This window comes from Podarcis bocagei, assembly GCF_964188305.1.
Source record: "Podarcis bocagei genome assembly, chromosome: 9".
Taxonomy (NCBI): Eukaryota; Metazoa; Chordata; class Lepidosauria; order Squamata; family Lacertidae; genus Podarcis; species Podarcis bocagei.
The window spans coordinates 39,244,782-39,270,784 of NC_138134.1; the positions used below are offsets into that span (position 1 = coordinate 39,244,782).

General features: G+C 43.6%; 1 protein-coding gene across 1 annotated transcript in view; it reads left to right on the top strand.

Annotated features, from left to right (window-relative positions):
- DCHS2 (dachsous cadherin-related 2) overlaps positions 1-26,003 on the top strand; it is a 116,424-nt gene that overhangs the window by 36,610 nt on the left and 53,811 nt on the right. Inside the window, exons 2-3 of the mRNA XM_081208299.1 lie at positions 17,057-17,248; positions 24,832-25,063. Of these exons, the coding sequence (XP_081064425.1) occupies positions 17,057-17,248; positions 24,832-25,063 (424 nt within the window). The remainder of the gene's footprint in view (positions 1-17,056; positions 17,249-24,831; positions 25,064-26,003) is intronic.

Consider the following 26,003-nt stretch of genomic DNA (forward strand, 5'->3'; position numbering starts at 1 on the left):
AGGGTCTGGAAACCAGGGCTTATGAGGAACGGTTGAGGGAGCTGGATATGTTTAGCCTGGAAAAGAGGAGACTGAGAGGAGATATAATAGCCACCTTCAGATATCTAAAGGGCTGTCGGGCACATGGAAGATGGAGCAAGGATGTTTTCTCCTGCTCTGGAGGGTAGGACTCAAACCAACGGATTCAAGTTACAAGAAAGGAGATTCTGACTAGACATCAGGAAGAACTTTGTGATTGTAAGAGCTGTTATGAACAGTGGAATGGACTCCCTTGGAAGGTGATGGACTCTCTTTCATTAGTGGTTTTTAAGCAGAGGTTGGATAACCATCTATCATGGATGCTTTAGCTGAGATTTCTTCACTGTAGGGGGTTGGACTCGCTGGCCCTCAGGGTCCCTTCCAAGTCTTCAGTTCTATGAAATTGCCTTCTGTGCACTTTCTCAACTCTTTCTCATTTGATCCCTGCATTTCATCCTCCTCCCCACCCCCTCTCCCTGCAGTTTGGACTTTTTGAGGCACACAACTACTTTTCAAGCCCCAAAATATCATTTAGATATTTCCATCCTATGCTAGAGCTGTTTCTCCAACTTCATCATGGGTCAATTTGTCACATTGTTCTTTGTTGATTCACTTAACTGCCCTTTGCATCATCAGATGTATTCATTTTCTGAAGACTGTATTTGTCCCATAGCAGCTGAATTCTCTGGATTGGAATCACATGTTTCGCTCATCACAGTGTTATTTGACACAGCTATTAAACAACCAGTGATACAATTTGTCATGCCGTATTTAAGATGCTGAGTGATTAGGAGTAATTAAAGGCACAGATCAAAGTTTTATCTAGCCTGTTAATAAGAGCTAATTTTGTGGTCAGTTTAAAGACAATGAAATTCCTAAGAATAAAAGCTTAGACATATTAATTGCATTCAGTCATTTTCAGTGAATGCACAGAGTCCTCTGTTAGTAATCTATAACATAGTGCACAAAAGCAGTTACAAGAAATGTTTTATAAACTTGGGGATTGGATTCCTCTTCTTACCCCTTTAAACTTTATGTCTTAGGATTTTGCCCCACATAAATGAACAGGGTGTTTAGATACACATTTGGTTTTTAAAGGATGAAATCCTTTTTTAAAATGCGACATAGGATTTGTAAAAGAGAAGTGACTCCTATTTCTCTTTCTCCAGCATCTGATGAAACTTATGAAAGGGGAATCATGGGATAATTCACAGAGTAGACCCACTAATTTCAGTGGGCATGACTTACTTAAATGCCACCTAATGATTTCAGCCAAAAAAGATCCAGGAACCCAACCCCCACCTTAGTTTGTTAGCGAACTGCTTTTCAATAATGTGTCAAGTAGCATGTAGAAAATTGGTGTAAGGTGTCTGTGGGATGTTCCTAAAGTTTTGCTGGTGAAGGATATGTCAATTTGGGTGTCTCTCCATTTCATATTATTCAAAACTTAAGTTCAGTCTGCCACATTCCCAGTTCTGGTTGGGATTTTATTTTTTTAAAATCCACACAAAAAATTGCCAGCATTTTAATGCACGTTTTTTCCTATACATCTGTATAAGTAATTAGAATAGACTTTTAAACTTTTTTTAAAGAATAGAATTAATAGAATGCATTTTTGTATGTTATTTTCACCAATTTCTGTATTTTAATGCACACTTTGACCGAATATACACTTTTGGGGGGTTGGACAGATGCGTCACTAAAATTCAGAGAAGAGCATATTTTGAAGAATAGCTACACTATGTGTTAGAATGTGAACTAAACTATATTTCTCCCTGATTTTTACATGTTGAAACAATTATAATTTGGACAGAAGGATCCCTGTGACCCAAAGCAATTGATTCAGGAGTTGTTGGTGTAGTGCTAGGAGCAGATGTCAAGTAAATGAATTAAATAATCCATAGTAAAACGCCAGTGGAAAAAAGGAAGGGGCAAAAGGCAGAGGCCCAAGGGAACCGCTCTGGAAATGTGGTAACAGAAGAGGAAAAGATATTGAAACACAGAACAGCAGCTGGAGCTAGGAAAGCTTAAACACAACAATGTTGTATTGTTAGGCAGGCAATATATTTCGACTATGTTTTGTAGAACTTTATTAACAATTTAGCAGTGGGTAAGGCTCAAACGGGACACGGGTGGCACTGTGGGTTAAACCACAGAACCTAGGACTTCCCGATCGTGAGCTCCCGTTGCTTGGTCCCTGCTCCTGCCAACCTAGCAGTTGGAAAGCGCGTCAAAGTGCAAGTAGATAAATAGGTACTGCTCTGGCGGGAAGCTAAACGCCGTTTCTGTGCGCTGCTCTGGTTTGCCAGAAGCGGCTTAGTCATGCTGGCCACATGACCCGGAAGCTGTCTGCAGACAAACGCCAGCTCCCTCGGCCTATAGAGTGAGATGAGCGCTGCAACCCCAGAGTCGGTCACGACTGGACCTAATGGTCAGGGGTCCCTTTACCTTTACCTAAGGCTCAAACATCCATTTGCTATTTGTCCATTTACCACCCTTGCAGTCTTCAAGCTGGAAGATCCCTCATCCATGTGGAATGGCTGACTTCCCACACAAACGCTTTGGAGGTTGAGCATGCATATTTCTTCTGTGTTGCTGCAGAATACCCACAACAGCATAGGTTTATTGAGTAGGTGCCAGCTGCACGGCTGCTGGCAAAACGTCTTGTCTGTTTGCTGCTTCAAAACCAGCTAGGAGTTGCTGCGAATCTTCAGGGGAGCCCATTGCCACAGCTGGAGAGCTTTTAGGATGCAGCCCTGGCCTCTTCTGTGCTCTCTCATCTCACCAGTACCAGTTCCTTAGGGCTGACAGCCGCTCTGGAGCCAATTCATTATACACTTAAGATGATTATGATGTCAATATGTGTTTTGCTCTTTGATCTTATATTTGTTGCTTTCAGTTCAGGCAGGGGTGGGGAACCTACAGCCCTCTTGCTGAATTAAGCCTGCCAAGCCTCCTTATTTGGCCTGTCAGGCCATTTCAGCCAAACCATATCCACCTGCCCTAGCCTTGATATCATCATAGAGGACATAAGAGGTGGGTCAGATAAAGATCTGGCTCAGCTGAGTGGTGTTTGGAGACACCCAAAGGGCTTTTGCAAGAACCCGCGACCAGCTGATTGTCAGGTCTTGCAGAGCACTTGGCAAGGCCTGACAATGAGCTGATTAGTTGACTGCTACAGAACACTTTTTTGGGGTGAGTTCCCCATTTCCACTGCAGGCCACTACTACCACCACCACTTACACTATTTAGAAGGGCCCCTGACCCTCAGGTGGGGCTTCTCAGGGATGCAATAGACCTCTGTGGGCAGGAGGCCAGCAGAGATACGTAAGTGGTCTTCTGCTTTCTCAAGCCGAATCCAACCTATTTTATTACCCTCTAAAGTTAATTGATACTGAAATACTTTCCAGTATTGTCCACCGTCCTTGACTTTTCAGTCGTGTTTATGGTTATGAATATTTTCTTTCTCTCTCTTTGTTAAATCTGCAGTTTGTTTGCACCACTTCAGAGTGTAGGTTGGGATTTACAACCAGGAGTTGAAGAGAATTTGGAGATTTGGCCTCAGACAAATCATCTGAGGTATACCTCTCCACCAAAAAGAAAGGTTGTGGCGCCATTGGGTCTGGTTCAGAGGTTCCAGCTAGTGCAAAATGTTGTGGCTAGACTACTAACATGGACATATTATCACCAGCACATAAATCCCATGCTCAAAAGTCTGCAGTTTCTGCCCATATGCTATTGGGACATGTTCAGGTTTCTTCCATTAATTTTCCAGGGCCTTAATTTGTGTCCAGGACTATGTAATCCCTTTTATCCCTGCCCAATCACTGAGGACTTTTTTTTTGGGGGGGGAGGGGGAGTCACTGTAGTAATTGCAGTAATTTCAAACTGTAATTGCAGTTTGACTTTGTAGTTTTAACTGATTTTTTAAAATCTTTGTAAGCTGCTTTAGAAACTATTGTGACTTTTTTGGTTAACAGGTATATAAATTGTTTAAATAAATATTAATAAAGCCACCTTTTAGACCATGGAGAAGTTTTCTTCTCCCCTCCTTCAGGCAAGAGCAGGAAGGGCAGAAATATTGAATAAATACATACTGATAGTAAACTCTTTATACTTTGCTGATGAAGCTTTTTGAGCCTAGTAGTCTGAGCCATTGCATAATTGCTGTAATCTACTATTTGGCACCAGTCCTTTGATGCTTGGCAGTGCTATTTATCTGAGCAACTGCCAAGGTGCAGTGGTTAATAAGCTGCTTTCTTCAGTAGATGCCTGCATTTCAGCCAGTACATGTGTTTTTCTATTGATGAATGAAGCATTTAGTTCTATGGACTTCCTTTGCCATAAGCTTGCTTATTGACTTTCTTGTATGTGATGCCTAAAGGCACTCAGGGTTCATTTTTTATTTAACGGGAATTATATATTTATACACCGCTTAATAATAATAGTAATAACCCCCCAAAATGCTTTTTTTGTTGTGGTCTCAGGCTGTGCTCACTTTACTGGCTTAAAGGGCAGCAGGGCTGTTTTGCTGCATTTCAGATTGCATTTGCACGTTCCTGTGCACATCAGTATAGCTGGATATGTTTCCAAGTTGCCTGCTGTCTGCCTACACTAGCAGGCAGAGAGTGAGCATGGATGTCTTCATATGGTGTATGTTTTGCAATCAGATCAAAGCCAGTTTGTGGGGGATACCCATTGAAACGCAGTATTTCAGAAGCTTCGGGATACAGGTGGCATCTGGCTAATGATGTGTGTACACAAGTTGGCAAACCAGCTTTCGGAGTGTGCTGGAGGCGGAGGGTATACAGGGTATATTGTGTATGCAGTGTTAATGGAAAAGGGACAGAGCTCAAATAACGCAATGTCGAACTCAAGACAAATGCAACAGATATCCCTTTCCCACCATGACAAGTAATGGCAGTTTAAGAATGCGGAACAGCTGTGCAGCCTCTTATTTGTAAAGTAAGCAAAAGTATACAAATGGCCAAACTCTCTTCGCTTATGTTAACACAAGAGCTACTAAAAAGCAACAACTCACAGCTATATTGTAACTGCACAGCGCTGTAAGTTTGCTGGCATTCAGTGTTCTAATCTCACTTTGCCACCAACAGTTGCTAGCCTCAGCTTTTATATGCAGTAAAGCTGCCTTATATTTCAAGGTTTTTGAGAGCCTGACAAGCTAATGGATACAAAGTGCTTTTGAAGATTTGGTGTATCATAAACGGTGATTTGTAATGATATATATGAAGATTTAAAACAGTTTGACTTTTGTAAACAGTAAATCAATCTTTCATCACATCTATTATCTCTACTGGGGCCTCTCTCTCTCTCTCTCTCTCTCTCTCTCTCCTTATCCCCTGTTTTCTGCCTCTCTCCTTATTTGAGGGCAGAGTCTTTCACATCTGTGCCACAATTGAGGCAGGTCTTGTGGACCACTTGTCCTCTTGACCCTTGCACATCTTGGCTTGTGAAATCCAGCAGGGAGGCATTGACCAGGTAACTCCAGATGGTGGTAAATACTCTGCTAGTATGTACTGGTCTGTGCTCTGAGATGAGGGAGGGAGGGAGGCCGTGTTTGTGGTTCCTTTGACAGATTTGACCCACATAATAGTGACATTTGGCAGAGCCTTCCTGGTGGTGGTGCCCCAGTTGTGAAATTACTGCGCTGTAGAGATCAGACACAATGCTATCATTCAGGTGACAACTTAATACATACAGGCTTTTTTGTTTGTTTGTTTTTTGGCCTTTGGGATATACTTGTAATAGAGCTCAGTGTCCCAAGTATTGCTTTCTGCTGTGTTGTATTTTATTGCTGATGTTGATTTTAATTATTGAATGAATGGGAAGCCCTTCTTGAAGGGATTGAATGATTGCAACTTTGAACTCTTTTCAAAGAGAATATACTGCAATGTTAATTTCAGCTCCCACTTTTATATACTAATAGCAACCTTAGGTAGTCAAAGAGAACTAAAAAATACTGTCATGGATTCTGAATACTCTGGAGGCTCCCTATCTATGCAGAAAAATGCTGGAAAAGCTATATTGCTGATATTAGAGATTGGGGGAAAACAGAGAAAATTTATAAGAACAATTCACATGGTTGCTGAACGTATGGTTTAGCAGCACGTAGGCATACATCATGTTCTTGTCTTAGTATTCAGAAGATGATCAGATACGAACTAATATTGGAAACCAAAATGATGCTTTTAATTATCCAAACATACCTAAAGTGTATTGAGTTATGATTTCTAATTTATTGCCTGCTGCTAAACCGGTAATAGTAAAGCAGTCCTAAGACATGCAAGGAATGAATAAGTCAAGTCTGGCAATCTGTGCAACTAAATAAACTAACAGTGTACTCCTGTGTATGTCTACTCAGAAGTGAGCTCTGTTAAATTCTTTGGGGCTTATTCCCAGGTGATTGTTTATATAGGATTGCAACTAAGTGAACGTGATTCGTTACATGTTCCATTATACGCTGCATGTACGGCTCCTGGCAAAAGAATTGCAATAAGGTGCTTCCAGGCCATAAAAGCCTCCTGCCATACCCTAATCTGTTTAACAATATAAGGGATGTATGAGCAGTTCATCTCAAGGGGCAAAATAAGCAGAGGGGAGCTTTGGGATTTCCCTTTCCCAAAACTCAGAATATCAAATATTACAGAACCTTGTGAACTATCTTTACAACACAAAAGTTCTTTTTGCTTTTCCCTCTGGACTCACAAACAAGGCCTTCAATCCTGTTCCAGTTTGGTTGGAGCCCTGAACAGGAGCTCTTGGGGAGAAGGAATACCCTGCAACATTTTAGCGCAGCTCTAGTTGTAATTTGGGATTACTTTCCACAATCAGAAAGGCAGTACAGAACATCTTGTTTGAAGTTTAAAAGCTGAATTCCTGCTTTGCAAAGAGAATTCCATGTGTCTTCAGCCTCTGTGATTGATATTTATTATTATTATTATTTATTATTATTATTAATTGAATTTATCTACCACCCTATACCCGGAGGTCTCAGAGCAGCTCATAGAATAAAATCAAAATATAAAACCACAAAATACATGATCAAAATAAAAACAACCCCCAACCCCCCCCAAATAAACCCACATTTTAAAAGGGCATAGGATGTCAATCAAATCAACCAAAGGCCTGGTTAAAAAGTAACATTTTTGCCTCGCACCTAAAGGTGTATAATGAAGGCGCCAGGTGAACTTCCCTGGGGAGAGCACTCCACAGACAGGGAACCACTGCAGAGAAGGCTCGTTCTCGTGTTGCCACCCTCCGGACGTCTTGAGGAGAAGGCATTCGAAGAAGGGCCTCAGAAGATGATCTCAGGGTCTGGGTAGGTTCATATGGAAAGAGCCTCATCATTATGGCTTGATGAGAAAACAGGTATAAAAAGATCCTATCCCACCCCCGTCTTATTTGACCATGGCTGTCCTGTGTCTACAGCCACAGGTAAAGGTAAAGGGACCCCTGACCATTAGGTCCAGTCGTGGCTGACTGGGGTTGCGGCACTCATCTCGCTTTATTGGCCGAGGGAGCCATGTGGCCAGCATGACTAAGCCGCTTCTGGCGAATCAGAGCAGCGCATGGAAACGCTGTTTACCTTCCCACCGGAGCACTTATCTACTTGCACTTGATGTGCTTTTGAACTGCCAGGTGGGCAGGAGCAGGGACCGAGCAATGGGAGCTCACCCCATCGCGGGGATTCGAACTGCCGACCTTCTGATTGGCAAGCCCTAGGCTCTGTGGTTTAAACCACAGCGCCACCCGCGTCCCTACAGCCACAGGTAAATTACAGCAAATGTCCTTTATTCTGCTGGTTGTCAGTAAAGGAGGTGCACATGGACCTTTTTCCATAGTCGCCTTCTTTTCAGGTTTTGCAGTTGTGTGTTTTCTCTTCTTGGACTTTTTTATATATATAGGAGAATTGGCTTTTGACAGCTTGAGCCAGCAAGTCGCATTCAGCTTCAGTTAATCTGAGTTCCCTTGAATAAACAATTTTTCATTTCTGCTAAAGAAGCGCCACACTCATTCGTTTTATTGAAAGCATGCTCTTCTGAAGACTTCTGCTTCTAGTGGAAGCGTGAGAATCTGGGATCTGCCGCTTGCGTGCTACAGGAAGCTTCACAGAGATAAACTTTGGTTTAGAAGCAGAAGTGAAGGATGGCTTTGTGACACATCCAGAGCTTTCTTCATTCCCTGCTTGATTATGAAGAACAGTCCCATCCAGAAAAGGAGGCTGACAGCTCCACATTCTTTGACAGAATGTGCGTGATGCTTGGTCAGGGCAAATGTAGGTAAAGTTTGTCATGGGGGGAAGGGGCAAGGAAAATGAATCTATATGATTACAAGATGTCTTGGAAGAAATATCATCTGTTGCCAACTGCATTATTATTTATGTTGAGAAAATGGGAGAGCTTTTTAAAAAGCAGTTTGCATAAATGAGACAAGCTGTGAGGTTGGCCATGTTTTAAATTTTCCATACACCCTGGCAAAAAAGATTAACCCAAACAGCCTGTGCTTTATGACACACTTGATTTCTTAGTGTAATTATGGCTGTGATTTACAGACTCTGTATTTTTTTACAACTCATCTGCTTCTATTGCAGGTACAAATGTGGTTCTCTTTTTCACTTTCAAATATTAAATCTTACTACAAAAGAGTGATAGTGGCAGGAGACTTATAAAGCATTACTTGTTTTTTTATAAATTATTGCTGTTTTCCTATACAAAAGTATCATTACATGCAGAAGGCCATATCTCTTAAGGCTCATCAAAGTAGCTATCCTCCTCAAATCTTTTTAGAACTGGTAAAACATTCTGTATTTTTCTTTAAATCTTTCTCTGCAATTTGGCATCAATTGCTAATAAACAAATGTGGATATTTCAGCAGATAGTTACAGAATCACATTTGAAAAGCACTTGGTCTAGCCTGCATGTCATGCTGAGCAAAACCATGGCTTCATATGAGTGTGCAGGCTCTTCTTTGTTGTTCAGATGCTGTGTTGAGCTAAAGTGTGTCATCCAAACCCAAGCTTGTGGTTTAGCTCTCCTGCACAAAACACAAGCTGTAAACCATAGGAACAGACCTTGGTTCCATCTTGCATTTAGTCTGGAGAGAGCTAACACATGAGACCGGGCTTGGATGGCACACTAAGCCATGAGAGATACGCAGTAGGGAAGTTGCTCCCAGTACCAGTCACCATACGGAAGCTGAGAAAGGTTCAGATAGTTTACTGCTGCGGAAGATAAGGCTCAGTAAAACAGTTCTAGATGTAGATATATATATAGCTTGTAGATTTTGGGCAGATAGAGATATACAGATATATGCAAGTACAAAGTATCTCTGTGGCTCTACACAAGTTCAGCAATTCAAGACATAACACCAGACCAGTAACACAGACAGACTAACAGCAGACTCACAGACTGCCACACTGAGCTGACATGCATTAATCACACATATAGTCAGGGCATTGGGCCATTGCCATAGCAACTGGCTTAGCTGACCTTGCACCTGCGATTTGCTCATCCATAGGGTGAGCTAATTTACACTCATGAAGGAAATTAACTCCTTATCATGCCCAGTTACTCCAACAAGCCAAACTCTGTTAATTCAGTGCAGGTGCAGAAAGAGGAGCAGAGCAGCCACTATTTCCTCGTGAGGAGCCTGCATGCTCATGCATTTGCACTAAGCCATGGTTTGGCTTCCCATGACATGTGATCAAGCCTGTAAATATTAGTAATTAGTAAAGACAGGATGCATATAAATTCCATCAAACTTGAGTATCACATATTACAGGAACAGCTCTACATTCCCCTCTCCTCAATTCGGTATTACACTTCAAGCATCTGATGAAGCGGCTTGTGCTATAAAGAATGCATTGATCTTTAAGGTAGAGAGCTGGAGTTTGCGTAAGGAGGTTTTGAGAGTGCTATTGTGGGGTTTGCAGGCTTTACTGATGGTGTTTCAAATATACTGGATTTCACTGATGCGTGCTGTGCTTTGGAAAGTAACCTCTGCGTAAATGGGAAGTTGCCTGTATTATGTTTCCCTCCCCACTTTGTACTAACATATATATGCAGACTTTTGCATGTGTTTTTGCAGCTAGAAAAGTACTAAAAGTATACTATATTGTATAATCTATTTTGGATCACAGGATCTGTGAATTCCTATGTGTTGTTAGAATAGATAAACAGGGAGAAAGCACCCAACTGGCTATGGGTGATCATGTCATTGTCAAGGCATTCCAGTGATGGTACGAGACCGTCATAGACCCATTCAACTAGATTCCCAGCATCTGCTTAAATATTGATCTTCCTGATGTTTGCACATGGGTTGTGTATTCCTTCAGGATTTATACTGAATAAATCAATGGATAATATGTTCCAACAGCTTCTGTCAGCGTAGCAGGAGTCGCATCCTACTTGGTATTCAATACTAGGCAGACACATGCACTGCTTATAATTTACACATGATTAGCTATAGTGTATTGTGTATCACTCTCTAAATGCAATAATGGCTTCAGTTCTTTTAAGCAAAACATTCTAATTGTCCTAATTAACTTCAGCAGCCACACTGGTGTTTGTAAAAAGAAAAACCAGTTCTGACTTTTTTTTTTAAAGGAATGCCAAGGAGGAAAATGTGATTAATGGGAGCCATATGTTGCTTTTACACGTTTGTCCTGCAGTGGTTTGTAAGTCTGTAGCACTTCTAAACTAAAGCAAGTGGTCATCATATTGGAAAAGTGTCAGCACTTACATTTTCTGATACTTAGCCATATTTCGAAGAACAATGCAGATGACTGCTTCACCACAATACAGATGTTGTGCTCTTACACTAGTACTGGACCCACTTCAAGGTATTGCTCTCAGCCCTAAAAAGTTTTCGACCCAAGTATCTGTTAGTGCTTCTCTTCCAATACCAATCTCCCCAGTCTAACATTCTGCAGGAGGTGATCTGCTTGCGTGGGGGGGGGCACCCCATTTGTGAAATGCCCTCCCAGGAAACTTCCAGATGGTCAAATCATTTAAATGCCAACTGATGACTTGATTGTTTTTGATGTGTATTGACAACAGAGTTTGTGTTAAGTACCCTGTGGGTACTTTCTATTTGACTTACTGCTCTTTTAATTTATTTATTTTTATGTGTGAAAACTAGTCTGTACCACATGTGAGATTCTTGTTTGTTAACTACTGATGGTTGGTACATCAGTTTTCTCTAATCAGAAGCAATAGAAAACTGCTATTTGTTCGAACCTGCAGTCAGTATTGTTCAGTTTCCACTCCTCACGTGCGAAAAGAGAAGGGTGAATTGTGTGAGCTCTAGTCTTGCTGTAGCATGTTGTTTTAACACATATCCATGATTCAGTTTTGTATTTGAATGTTGTCAAAGGAGCACAAAACAGCCTGTCCAGCCATATAGCCAGGATGTGGCCTTCTATGCAATGCAGCCCATATCTAAAGCATGTGATACCATGACCTGCTTCCAGTCTCTTAAGAATGGTTAAGAGGATTATGTCTGCACTCACCCTGTTGCCTAAGACAATAAAGCAGGGACTCTGGAGTCATTACTGTAAAATATTATAGTTCAAAGGCTTCATGCATAATTGAAAACAGACAAAATTATAATATATTTATGTAGCTATTTGAAGCATTGACATCTGGGTATATATAGGCTAGTGCGGTATAAGCAGAATATAATTCTATCCTTCCACCAAGCTATTGTCTGTCCAAATATATTATGCAAAATGTTGGACAAACTACGGTACTAAAAGTTAGCAGAATAAAGTTATTTTTCTAGCAGCCAACTTCTTGGTTCCGTTATTTTAAGGGTTGGACTTGGGGCAAACACTGGTGTGGCAAACTTAACTTAGAAATGTAACTTGAGTGTCTGTACTTTACATAATTCATTCTCATTCTCTTCCTCCCACCCCCTCCCCAGCTGAAAGGGAAACCTTGAGTTTAACCCCATTATTTTCCTGCAATACAATACTTCCATCCTCATCCAAACCGTTTAGATGAAAGGTATGTGACAGAATCCATCTTCCTCCTACATCTCAAAGTGCAGTTGACTTTTCTGCTCTATTGCCCATACACCTGCAAGCCTGTCCTTCATTTCCTCTTGTGTTGACCACAGTACAATAATTTATTCCTGAGACCAAACTCAAGATCACTTAACATGGATTAGTTATCTTCTAACAGCCATGAACTTTCTGGTTGTATTCAACAAGACTCATGCCACTTTTAATACTTCCTCTCTTGCTCCAGGCTGAAGCCCCCAGTGGTGTAATAGCAAAACCTGCAAGAGTTCAGGGTAATAAGCATGTGGTGAGGTCTGCTGACAGCTCACAGTGTGGCTGGATGCAAGATAGTCAGATGTAAGACCAGCTGTTAAGTAGGGAGCTTGGAGCGTTTCTTCAGTGCTGGCTGGGAGCCAAAGGAGAAAACTACAGTGGTGCCTCGCAAGACGAAATTAATTCGTTCCGCAAGTTTTTTCTTCTTGCGAGTTTTTCGTCTTGCGATGCACGGTTTCCCATAGGAATGCATTGAAAATCAATTAATGCGTTCCTATGGAAACCGCCTTCAGACCAGGTCCGGGGACAGTCTGTCCCCCGACCTCTTCTGAAGGCTGGGGGGGGGGACAAGGGCTTTTCTTCCCACCCCCAGCATTTTAAAATCGCCCGGGTCAGCGGAGGACTTCTCCGCTGTCCGGGGCGATGTAAAAGCCCTTGGGAAGGCAGGCAGGGGGGACAAAGACTTTTGCCCCCCGCCCGCCTTCAGAAGAGGTCCTGGCTTGCCGGCATCTCCCCGAAGCAGAGGACGGGCTCCGCAGCTCACCCCCTGCTTCGGGATGCAGGCTGCCGCCCCAAGCCTTGCGTGCAAGGCTTGCCGGCATCTCCCCGAAGCAGAGGACGGGCTCCACAGCTCACCCCCTGCTTCGGGATGCAGGCTGCCGCCCCAAGCCTTGCGTGCAAGGCTTGCCGGCATCTCCCCCAAGCAGGGGGCGGGCTCCACAGCTCACCCCCTGCTTCGGGATGCAGGCTGCCGCCCCAAGCCTTGCGTGCAAGGCTTGCCGGCATCTCCCCCAAGCAGGGGGCGGGCTCCGCAGCTCATCCCCTGCTTCGGGATGCAGGCTGCCGCCCCAAGCCTTGCGCGCAAGGCTTGCCGGCATCTCCCCCAAACAGGGGGCGGGCTCCGCAGCTCATCCCCTGCTTCGGGATGCAGGCTGCCGCCCCAAGCCTTGCGCGCAAGGCTTGCCGGCATCTCCCCGAAGCAGAGGACGGGCTCCACAGCTCACCCCCTGCTTCGGGATGCAGGCTGCCGCCCCAAGCCTTGCGTGCAAGGCTTGCCGGCATCTCCCCCAAGCAGGGGGCGGGCTCCGCAGCTCACCCCCTGCTTCGGGATGCAGGCTGCCGCCCCAAGCCTTGCGCGCAAGGCTTGCCGGCATCTCCCCCAAGCAGGGGGCGGGCTCCACAGCTCACCCCCTGCTTAGGGCTGCAGGCTTCAGAAGAGGTGCCTTCAAAATCCGTCCGGGACAGCGGAGAAACGCGCTGCCTTTCTCTGCTCTCCCTGGAAGGCAGGCAGGGGGGAGCAAAGACTTTCGCCCCCCGTCCGCCTTCAGAAGAGGTCCAGGGCCTCTTCTGAAGGCGGACGGGGGGCGAAAGTCTTTGCTCCCCCCGCCTGCCTTCAAAAGCCGTCCGCGATAGCGTGAAGCGCTTCCCTGCTATCCCGGACTGCTTTTAAAATGCTGGCGGTGGGGAGCAAAGCCTTTCGGCCCCCGCCGGCCTTCCTGGACCTCTTCTGAAGGCCGGAGGGGGGGAAAGGCTTTGCTCCCCACCACCAGCATTTAAAAGAGGTCCCCGGATATTTCCCTATGGGCTTTCGTCTTGCGAAGCAAGCCCATAGGGAAATTTGTCTTGCGAAGCGCCTCCAAAACAGAAAACCCTTTCGTCTTGCGGGTTTTCCGTCTTGCGAGGCATTCATCTTGCGAGGTACCACTGTACTCAGAATTGAAGGGGCTGCATAGCCAGCCTGAGAAATATACTTACTATATGGCAGCAGACAGTGCTTTCCCAAGCTGCAATTGATCTTTAAGAAGGTCATTTGAAGCAGAGGATAAGGTCCAGGGAACCTCTTCAGGCACACAGAGGGTGGAGGTATTGTTCCTCTTGAAGGTCTTCTACCTCCTCCATGGAAGTCTCTAGCAAGGTGGTGACTTCAGAAGTTGTCTTCTGAACCAGTTCTACCATGTTGTTGTAACCGTTTTTTGGTTGGGGTGGCGGCAGCTAAGATTTGGGCTGGATGCTTATGGATGTACTGAAGGATTCTAATCTGGTTCAGCTATTCTGAACTTGGAACCAGGGGTTTCCTAGTTCTGGTTAACCTAAAGTACATGGGGGGTAATCTTCTCAGTATTTCCTTAGTGGTGAACTCTTGCTTTTTCCACGCCCTTATTAAGCTAAGCTAAGGAAAAAGCTTAATAGCAGCATGAGGTCAGTTGCTATGGCAATCACAGAGGAGGGGGGATTTCTCTAGCTGAGGAATTACATGTGTGCAGGGGAATATGCACAATGGCCATTGGTTATGCACATTAACCACTCTACATTACCCTTAAGATACCTAAAAGGTAGTTTTCCCATTTTTGAGAAAACTGTATGCATATGGATTTGCTTATTCCTTTCAATGCATAATAAAACACTAATTTGTAACATGCAAAAGGTTAATTTGTAACATACTTCACTTATCTTCACAGCAGTTCTAGGAGGGAAGTACTCCTTTCAGAAGATGGAGATTTCATACCTTAAAAGAGTAGGAGATTCAGAATGAACCTCTGGAGAGTTGTACTAAGTTAAGCTCTAGAAAGAGCTGCAATGGCTCTTGGGGGGATATTAGAAAGGGTTCATAGTTTATCTCTATGGCTTTAAAAGTCAGAAAAAGTAACTCAGGTTTTACACATAGCTGCAAAAGCTTCCCGAGGAGTATTTCATTGACCATTTTGCTGTTTAGTTATTTCAGTTCTAAATCCTGGTATGTTGGTGGGACAGGTTATCTGCCGCACATTCAGGGTCCCATATATATTGGTGTGAACGTGAAGGACATGTGTACATTGGTGCATGCAATTGCTGCAGTCAGGGAGTAGCACACTCTTGATTTTGGCAATTGCATGTAGCTAAATATCTCTTTAGATCTATACCATGGGTAGGCCAGACCCTGCTCAATCGCCTTTTAAATACGGCCCGTGGACGATCCTGGAATCAGCATGTTTTTACATGAGTAGAATGTGTGCTTTTATTTAAAATGCATCTCTTGGTTATTTGTGGGGCATAGGAATTCGTTCATTCCCCCCTCCCCCCCCAAAAATATAGTCCGGCCCCCCACAAGGTCTGAGGGACAGTGGACTGGCCCCCTGATGAAAAAAGTTTGCTGGCCCCTGATCTATACCATTTTTGAATTAATGTCCTCTTGTGTCAACCCCCCACCACCACGTGGTATACCAGGAATGTGCTGGGAAGAAGTGTCTTCCCTTCGCCGTCTCCATAACATGTTTTCTTCCATCAAACATGCAGTTCTTGTCTGCATTCGGAAGCGGTATAGTGCTAATGCTGGTTGACTTTACCACATGCTTTTCTCCACGTGCTTTTCCTAACAGTGGCTATCAGCCCTTCCTAATGGAGAGGGATCTAGTAGAAGATTAGTTAATTGCATTTCAAGGACTGCAGTGAGGAATTAAGAGTAATCAATGGGTACACATATATCCATTATTTCCTACCTTGAGTTAGTATGCCAAAAAGTGCTATAGAAATTATCATTTATAATCTTAATTATTAAACGATTTGCCATTAATGTGCCCAAGCTTTAGCACAGTTATTAACTGCTTCTGTGTAACTGCATGTGCCCCTAAGCTTCTTTTAGGTATTAATGATTTTAAGAGATAAAGATTACAGCACATAAGAATGGAGAGAGAGCATGGAAGAGTAACACAGCTGATGGTGTGCCTTGTGGAATAACTAAGAAATATTCCCCTAGTTGCACTATTATAGTTATTAAGGTAAATCCTTCAGTTTTATGCCAACAACTTGAGGAAATCTCTCTCTTCCTTCCTGCCAGACACTTCTTGTGTATTGGGGAGTGAAAGGCAAGCTGACTGTTTAGATTGCCTTACCCCAAGCAACATGCACTGCTCTGCTATGACCACTCCCCTTTCCCGGGGGTGTGGCATTGCTGGCAGACATCCAGGACCTCACAGTGACCCGGGAGTGGGTGGAGGGATGCTGCCCATGTCATTAGGGCTCCTGGTCATGTCATGCCCCCCCCGGCTGACCAATCGGGTTAGCCGGGGGCGTGGCCACTTGCTGTTTAATCCGCGGAGGGGAGGTTGTTGCCTCCGCCGGCCCCTCTTCCTTAAGGGTATCCGGTTAAAGGGATCCAGGGGTGTGGTTCCTGTCTGAACCCTGGGCATGGGCTAGGGCCATGCCACAACCCCATCAGTGTCCCTGGGGGATGCTCTTAATTGATGTATATCATAGGGCTCCCCCTATCGGTGGTTAACCCTTGAGAGACTTCCTGCAGACAGGCAGGAGAGTCAGGATATAGTCTGGCTTCACCTAAATGCCTAAGCCAAACCGCTCACATCTGTAACCAATAAAGTGGTGGCCTAATTTATCCCATTAACCCAACATACTTGTGTCTGTGTGTTTATTTCTGAGGGGAACTGCGGTGTCCGGGGCCTCGCCAAGCAAGACTGTATACCATTCAGTCAGCCTAGGCCTGTAAATGGTAGTCTTCTTAGTCTCAGCACTAGAGCACTGTTCAAATTTTCATCATGATACTTTTGAAAATAAACAGCGTAATCCTAGACATTCAGGAAAGAAGTCCTATTGGGTTCAGCGAGACTTGGACCATAATAAGTATATATAGGATTGCAGACTAAGTCATGATGGAAAAAATATACATCTTATTTGAAAAACAATGAATTTGTGGGATCTATCAATAATAATGAAATAATTAATGGATTTTTATCCGTTGTGCTACTGCAGGTCAAGGCTACAGACAGAGATTCAGGGAATTTTGGGCATATTGAGTATTTTCTATATGATGGATTCCATAACTATGAAAAATCAAAAGCGTTCCAGATTGACCCGAGCAGCGGCCACATATGTGTCTCACAGGACATTGACAGGGAAGAAGACCCATCCACATATGATCTCCTGGTGAAAGCGGTAGATGGGGTAAGTTTCACACTTGGATAATTCCACTTTAGCAACCATTTGTTGTTTGTCAGGTGTGAAGGTAATGCTCACTGTTTGTCACTACATCTGGTAACCTAGATCAGTTGTATCAATGCAGTCAAGCAACTTAAAATATAGTTTAGTGAGCCATTGTTTATAAACCATAGCTTAGGGTTACATGTGAACCAGGCCACTTTCTGTAACTACATCTGGCAACAGGGAGTTCCCTAGGTCAGCTGTATAATGTAAGGATTTACCTCAGTAGCAGTGAGTTCGTGGGACTTCTGCAGGGGATTTTGACAGGTGTGTGGGACAAACCTACTGTAATTTGTGTGACACCATAGAGACATAATAACATCAAGTGATCAACAGGTGGGTAGCTCTGCACACCTGCCAAACTTGGCCCGCAACACTGATCTTGATAAGGACCTGTGGAGCCATTAAGGTTCACCACTTATTCCTTAGTGTGGAGCAGTGGACAATTCATATTTATGGTTTAAACTTATGGAGAAAGAAATACTTTTTCACAGGGTTTCCTTTTAAAGCTTGTGAAACCTTGTTAGACCTTGCAAAAGGACTTAATCACCCCCTGAGTTCCATTTAAGTACATTTATTTAAGCATTTAGCAGAGAGATTTAAAAACGGAAAGTTTCTTTTAAAAGAACATAAAACACATAATTAACTAGCTACATTTTCCTTATCAGGATAGCTAACATTTGGTTACTGACATTTCCAAGCAGTTAGCAATTGAGGGCAAATGGACACTTGCCTTGTATTTTGTAGGAACAGAGCCAGGCATTGACTCTTCACCGATGGCATGAAAGCCAAAGAGAATCTGGCAATCTAGATTCTGGCAAGGTGTTTCTAGGGAGCGCAGTAGACTAATCAATAGGAGGTGGGAATTCACATGCTGCAATTGGATAGGTTGAAGTGACTATGTGTTTTTAAGGTGTTTCCTACATTTTCGTTAATTAATAGTTTGCTGAGTCTTTGTGTGGGAGAAGTGGAGGGTAGTCCACAAACATTTGGATGTGGAATTGTGTAGGCTCTACTGGCTATTGGTTCCTAGGCTTGAGGTATTAAGGAAGGAGGCAGGAGGTTGCTTTTCATTGCATTCACCCATTCTCCTGAAAACACATTTCTTTCTTTGGCATCGTTTTTCATCCCATTCCCAACTCCAAAAATCATCTGGAAAAGCAAACACCAAACTGTTTGGACCAGCAGTGTAAAGCACTGCATCTGGCTAGTGTTGATGGGAAAGGTTTACAACTCCCAAGAATTAGGCTTTTAGCAGTAGTAGTCACTTCTTTTGGGAGAAATCGTTTTCCTTCTTCCTTCACGTCTGAAACAAACTTTTCTGTGAAGCCCAGCACCGAATATATTCATAGCATGCACAGACTCAAGTTGCCTTCATTGTAATAATAATAATAATAATAATAATAATAAATTTTATTTATATCCCGCCCTCCCCAGCCGAAGCCGGGCTCAGGGCGGCTAACAACAATCAAATAATCAGTCAAATAATCGCACAATCTAAAAATATTTCATTATAAAAATTAATTAAATCAAATTGATGGCAACCAATTAAGCAAAATTCTGAGCAGGTTGCCAGAGGAGGGAGTCAGGCTGCGCCCTGACCAAAAGCCTGGCGGAACAACTCTGTCTTGCAGGCCCTGCGGAAAGATGTCAGGTCCCGCAGGGCCCTAGTCTCTTGTGACAGAGCATTCCACCAGTTTGGAGCCGCAGCCGAGAAGGCCCTGGCTCTAGTTGAGGCCAGCCTAACCTCTCTGAGGCCTGGGACCTTGAGGATGTTATTATTTGCAGACCGTAGGTTTCTCTGTGGGGCATACCAGGAGAGGCGGTCCCGTAGGTACGAGGGTCCTAGGCCGTATAGGGCTTTAAAGGTTAAAACCAGCACCTTAAACCTGATCCTGTACTCCACCGGGAGCCAGTGCAGCTGGTATAATACCGGATGAATGTGCTCTCGCAGCGAAGACCCCATAAGGAGTCTCGCCGCGGCATTCTGCACCCGCTGGAGTTTCTGGGTCAGTCTCAAGGGCAGCCCCACGTAGAGCGAGTTACAATAATCCAGTCTGGAGGTGACCGTCGCGTGGATCACAGTGGCTAGGTCAGGGCAAGAGAGGTAAGGAGCCAACTGCTTAGCTTGGCGGAGATGGAAAAATGCCGCCTTTGTTATAGCTGCAATCTGCGCCTCCATGGAAAGGAAGGTGTCAAAGATTACACCCAAACTCTTAACGGCCGGTGCTGGCACTAATTGCACCCCCGCAAGAGATGGGAGTTGCCCCCTCGATCCCATATCGTCCCGCCCCAGCCAGAGGACCTCTGTCTTCGAAGGATTTAACTTCAACCGGCTCCCACGTAACCATCCAGCCACAGCTTCCAGACATCTGGTCAGTGTGTCTGGGGCCGAGTCAGGATGGCCATCCATCAACAGATAGAGTTGGGTGTCATCAGCATACTGATGGCAACCCAGCCCAAAACTCCGGACAAGCTGGGCGAGGGGGCGCATAAAGATGTTAAAAAGCATCGGGGAGAGAATTGCACCCTGAGGCACTCCACACACCAAGGAGTGGCGTGATGACAATTCCCCCCCAAGCGCCACCCTCTGTCCCCGACCAGAGAGAAACGAGCGTAGCCATTGAAGGACTGTGCCCTGGATCCCCACGTCGGCAAGGCGGTGGTCCAGGAGTTCGTGATCGACCATGTCAAAGGCTGCTGACAGATCTAGAAGAATCAGCAGCCCCGACCCGCCTCGATCCAGCTGCCTGCGGAGATCATCTGTTAGGGCGACCAGAGCCGTCTCGGTCCCATGACCAGCGCGGAAGCCGGACTGGAATGGATCCAGAGCAGATGTTTCATCCAGAAACCTACCAAGCTGTTCAGCAACCGCTCTCTCAATCACCTTACCCAGGAATGGAAGATTCGAGACCGGGCGGTAATTGGATAGATCTGAGGGATCTAATGATGTTTTCTTTAAGAGCGGACGCACCACCGCCTCCTTCAGTTCCCCTGGGAATATCCCGGTGCCAAGGGACAAATTGATGATATCCCCCAGGGGGCCCCGCACCTCGTCTGGACACGCTCTAATCAGCCATGACGGGCACGGGTCAAGAGGACAGGTGGTGGGCTTTCCAGCTTGGAGGAATCTGTCCACATCGGCTGGAGATATCCAGTCAAAGTGGTCCAATACTGGACCCGAGGACAGTCGAGGGGCCTCCAGTTCCTTTATTGTATCCAAATTGGCAGGGAGGTCATGGCGGAGCAACAGGACCTTCTCCGCAAAAAATTCCCTTTATTTCTTCCCAGGCATTTCATGATGCTGTCTTGTAACTGCAGCATGACAATCTCGGTGCCAGCCTAAATAGACAATACAGCCATATGAGCTATTCTTGGGAGAAATGAAAGGCTCATTGAGAAATAATGTTGATGGATGCTTCAACTCCACAGCAATCACTGCTCAAGATGTGCAAACAATAAACAAAAGACCCAGTATAATTTTCTGGGTGACGTTGCTTTATACAGTAGATTTTGTATGAAGTCCTCTGCTTGAGTAGCAGGGCAGAGGTTCATGGTTGAGAGTAATGAGAAGCAGTTTCAGCTGTTGTAGCAGAACGCCGATGCCAAGTTGTAGAAGAACTGTGTATCTGAGGATGGTAGAACTCTAGTCTCTTACAGCAGTTAGGCAGCAATCCTAAACACTCCTGCAAGGCTGTTTAACATAGTCAGTCTTACTTCCAAGTTGACATCTGTAGGAGAAACGACACTTTGTGTATATCAAAGAGTTTTGAAGCAGGAATGATGCAAGATCGTGGCAGAGTCAAAACATGATTGGCTGTCACTGTCCATGGCAGAGATGAAGTAAGGGACATTCCCAAATAAGCAATGGTATAATTTATTGATTTTATGAGTGGCTGGCCGCTTAGCTTTGCAAACTTACTGTTAATTGATATTGAACTGCAAGTGGGAGAATCTCTGTCCATTCCCCATGTGGCAGGAAAATTGATTGGTGTGTCCTCCAAGTTCCTGCATTATAAATGTGGGTTCTAGCTGTACTTGCTATGATCTTCTTATGGAGATGAGAGCTTTATGTCTGTTTGACGCAGTGAAGGACTGAAGGAGACATATATATTTTCAGAATATATAATGGTGTTTTTTTTACTATAATGATTTTTTTCTGTTTTTATTGTTCTTTGCCTACTAATAAACTGTAAAAATGAAAAAATATATATGTTAGGATCCTTTCAGTAAAGCAGCTACTAGTTCTGACTCTATCAAAGAAAGAAAAAAGTAAATAAAATTTATAATTATTATCTGAACAATTTTTTAAAAATTATATTTATTAAAGTTTCAGAAAAGATTACAAAAGTAAGGAAAAAAAGAAAAAAGAAAAAAAAGAAAATACAAAATACAGAAAAATAAAAACAATTAAAAACAAACCAATCTTTCCATGTCTTGTCTTTCATTTACTTGTTTCCCTGACCTCCTCACACCTCCCTTTTTTGTATTCCAGTTCAGTTAGTTAATTCAGCAAATCCTTTCCCTCTTTGTTTTTATCTTAATCCTTTATCTTAATATATTATAACTTTAGATTCTCACCTATTAACAATCCATTTTTACATACTCCTTTGTAACATTGCTGCTAAAACCATTTAACTTCATTCCGACATCAATCTAACATTCATTAATTTTGCAGTATTTCTGTAAATAGTCTTTAAATTTCTTCCAGTCTTCTTCCACCGACTCTTCTCCCTGGTCTCGGATTCTGCCAGTCATTTCCGCCAGTTCCATATAGTCCATCACCTTCATCTGCCATTCTTCCAGGGTGGGTAGATCTTGTGTCTTCCAATACTTTGCAATAAGTATTCTTGCTGCTGTTGTAGCATACATAAAGAAAGTTCTATCCTACTTTAACACCAATTGGCCAACCATGCCCAGGAGAAAGGCCTCTGGTTTCTTCAGAAAGGTATATTTAAATACCTTTTTCATTTCATTATAGATCATCTCCCAGAAAGCCTTAATCCTTGGGCACGTCCACCAAAGGTGAAAGAATGTACCTTCAGTTTCTTTACATTTCCAACATTTATTATCGGGCAAGTGATAAATTTTTGCAAGCTTGACTGGTGTCATGTACCACCTGTATATCATTTTCATAATATTCTCTCTTAAGGCATTACATGCCGTAAACTTCATACCTGTGGTCCATAACTGTTCCCAGTCAGCCATCATTATGTTATGTCCAACATCTTGTGCCCATTTAATCATAGCAGATTTCACCGTTTCATCCTGAGTATTCCATTTCAACAAATTTAAATCTACCAGTAATGATAAATTACTGGTTATCTAGAATCATAGAATCATAGAATAGAATCATAGAATCATAGAGTTGGAATAGACCACAAGGGCCATCGAGTCCAACCCCCTGCCAAGCAGGAAACACCATCAGAGCACTCCTGACATATGGTTGTCAAGCCTCTGCTTAAAGACCTCCAAAGTAGGAGACTCCACCACACTCCTTGGCAGCAAATTCCACTGGCGAACAGCTCTTACTGTCAGGAAGTTCTTCCTAATGTTTAGGTGGAATCTTCTTTCTTGTAGTTTGGATCCATTGCTCCGTGTCCGCTTCTCTGGAGCAGCAGAAAACAACCTTTCTCCCTCCTCTATATGACATCCTTTTATATATTTGAACATGGCTATCATATCACCCCTTAACCTCCTCTTCTCCAGGCTAAACATGCCCAGCTCCCTTAGCCGTTCCTCATAAGGCTTTTTTAGCTGCTGCGTCACACTGTTGGCTCATGTCAAGTTTGTGGTCAACCAAGACTCCTAGATCCTTTTCACATGTACTGCTCTCAAGCCAGGTGTCCCCCATCTTGTATTTGTATCTTGTATTTTTTTTGCCCAAGTGCAATATTTTACATTTCTCCCTGTTAAAGTTCATCTTGTTTGTTTTGGCCCAGTTCTCTAATCTGTCAAGGTCGTTTTGAAGTGTGATCCTGTCCTCTGGGGTGTTAGCCACCCCTCCCAGTTTGGTGTCATCTGCAAATTTGATCAGGATGCCCTTGAGTCCATCATCCAAGTCGTTGATAAAGATGTTGAATAAGACCGGGCCCAAGACAGAACCCTGTGGCACCCCACTAGTCACTCTTCTCCAGGATGAAGAGGAACCATTGATGAGCACCCTTTGGGTTCGGTCAGTCAGCCAGTTACAAATCCACTGAGTGGTAGCATAGTCAAGACCACATTTTACCAGTTTCTTTACAAGAATATCATGGGGCACTTTGTCGAATGCCTTGCTGAAATCAAGGTAGGCTACATCCACTGCGTTCCCTTCATCTACCAGGCTTGTAATTCTGTCAAAAAACGAGATCAGGTTAGTCTGACATGACTTATTTTTCAGAAATCCATGCTGACTATTGGTGATCACAGCATTTCTTTCTAGGTGCGCACAGACTGTTTGCTTAATGATCTGCTCCAGAATCTTCCCTGGTATTGATGTCAGACTGACTGGGCAATAATTATTTGGGTCCTCTCTTTTCCGCTTTTTGAAAATAGGGACAACATTTGCCCTCCTCCAGTCTGCCGGGACTTCGCCTGTTCTCCAGGAATTCTCAAAGATGACTGCCAGTGGTTCTGAGATCACATCTGCCAGTTCTTTTAATACTCTTGGATGCAGTTCATCTGGCCCTGGAGACTTGAATACATCTAAACTGGCCAAGTATTCTTGTACTATCTCCTTAGTTATTCTGGGCTGTGTTTCCTTTGCTGAATCATTTGCTCCAAATTCTTCAGGTCAGGCATTGTTTTCTTTATCGGAGAAGACTGAGGCAAAGGCGGTATTGAGGAGTTCAGCCCTTTCTGTGCCCCCTGTTTGCATTTCACCATCTTCTCCTCTGAGTGACCCCACTGTTTCTTTGTTCTTCCTTTGTTCTTCCTTTTGCTACGGACATACCCATAAAAGCCTAGTTATACATAGTACTTGTTATGTTCCTAAAGTAACAAAGTGACCTTCAAACTGAAAGGGATGCAGAGAAATAATTTAAAAATGTATATTTTCAATTCTTCCTTCCTTTGAATTTTCCCGTGTGAAAACAAGCCTCAGCTCCAGCTTCAAGCTGAGGAAGAGGGTTGGTCTTTTCTTTGGCTCTGTTCTTCCAGAGAACTCCAAGTGCTTTGACAACACCAAGTCCCCAGGTACCCTTTTCTCCTCTAAAGCTCTGGAGATGAGATGTGGGACTTCCTTTGACATAGCTGAAATAGCCCCCGGCCAGTTGATCTAGCAAGCACAGCATGATCAGAACTCAGAGTAACTTGAAATTAACACGTGGTTATGATGGCTTCTTTAGTGACAAGATACATTAAAGTAAACAGATGTATAATTTTTGTACTGTTCAGTTACATTACATTGCTACCCAGAGGTCCTTTAAGTCTGTACACTTTCCCTTCGGCTATCTTGGGATTGGCTGAACTCCAGCAAGGTGAAACAGGTCTAATTGCATTCATGTCTTCCGTGCTTTGTTATAACTGACTATTTGACTTGGCATTTGTTGTGATTCATTCAATAGGGTGGTCTGAGTGCTCAAGCTTTCGTCCGCATAGAGATAGAAGACATTAACGACAATCACCCTGTCTTCGACCCAGCGACTTACACGACAAGCATCAGCAGTCATACGCAGCCAGGAACAGAAATAATCAGTGTCGTTGCTACGGACAAGGATTCTGGAATATATGGAGTTGTGACTTACGAATTGCTGCCAGGCGACTTCTCTTCCCTGTTCACAGTGGATACATCTACAGGTATGATACAAGGTGCATGAGACCCACAATTTAAAATCATATTCTGCTGGTACAGATCAGGATAACTCCCAGAACACTGCGCAGAGGGAGGAGAGGGCTGATGGTTTTGCTGGGCAAGCTGAAATGGTCTCTGATGGGACCATATCGCTACATGGAATTCCACACTTAGTGTTCGTATCCAATGATGTCTTTGGAATATACACTTTTTGTGAGAACAACCGCACTACCCTCCCACTGAAGACAATGTCAGTATTTAACACTGCCTTAATTGACTATTTCAAATGACATGGAATGTATTTCAGTAGAATGCCTTTCATGAAGAGGAACCTAGACCGTGAAAACCTGGGCTTTAATAAATCTTGTTACAGTGCTTACTCTTCTGTTACTGCTGCATTTTTCAAGCCTTCCTTCCAGTTAAGTGTGCATAGGAGTGTGACTTTAGGCCTAAACCCAACGCAGAATTAGGTGTGCTTAATCTTGTCAGTTTTAGTGGGGTTAAGCAAGTTAAATTCTGTGTTGGATGAAGTCTGTCTTCAAGGTGCTGTCTCTCCTCACCCACCCGCCCCCCACCATGTCCTATTGAACATTGTTTCTTCATCAAGTGAAAAATCATGTTCTCCCTATGCATTTATGCAGCATATAAATGGATTTTCCCTGGGTTTTGTGAGGAGACAGTTGGTCTGCTGAAATCGTAACATATGCTAAAGATGAGCTTGTGAAAGTACACACAGAATATGAAGAGTGCAACCATGAATATGGCAAAGATATTTTGAGTAATTCCTTTGTTTATCTTTGAAGCTAATCTTCTCCAGTAAAGCATTTAACTTGCTTGGAAATTCCTGCATGTGGGTCATGACTGCTTCCATGTAACATGCAGCTTGTTGCTTGTTCCAGCTTGGATTTCTGAAATCATTTCAGAAGAGCTTGCTTCAGAACAGGT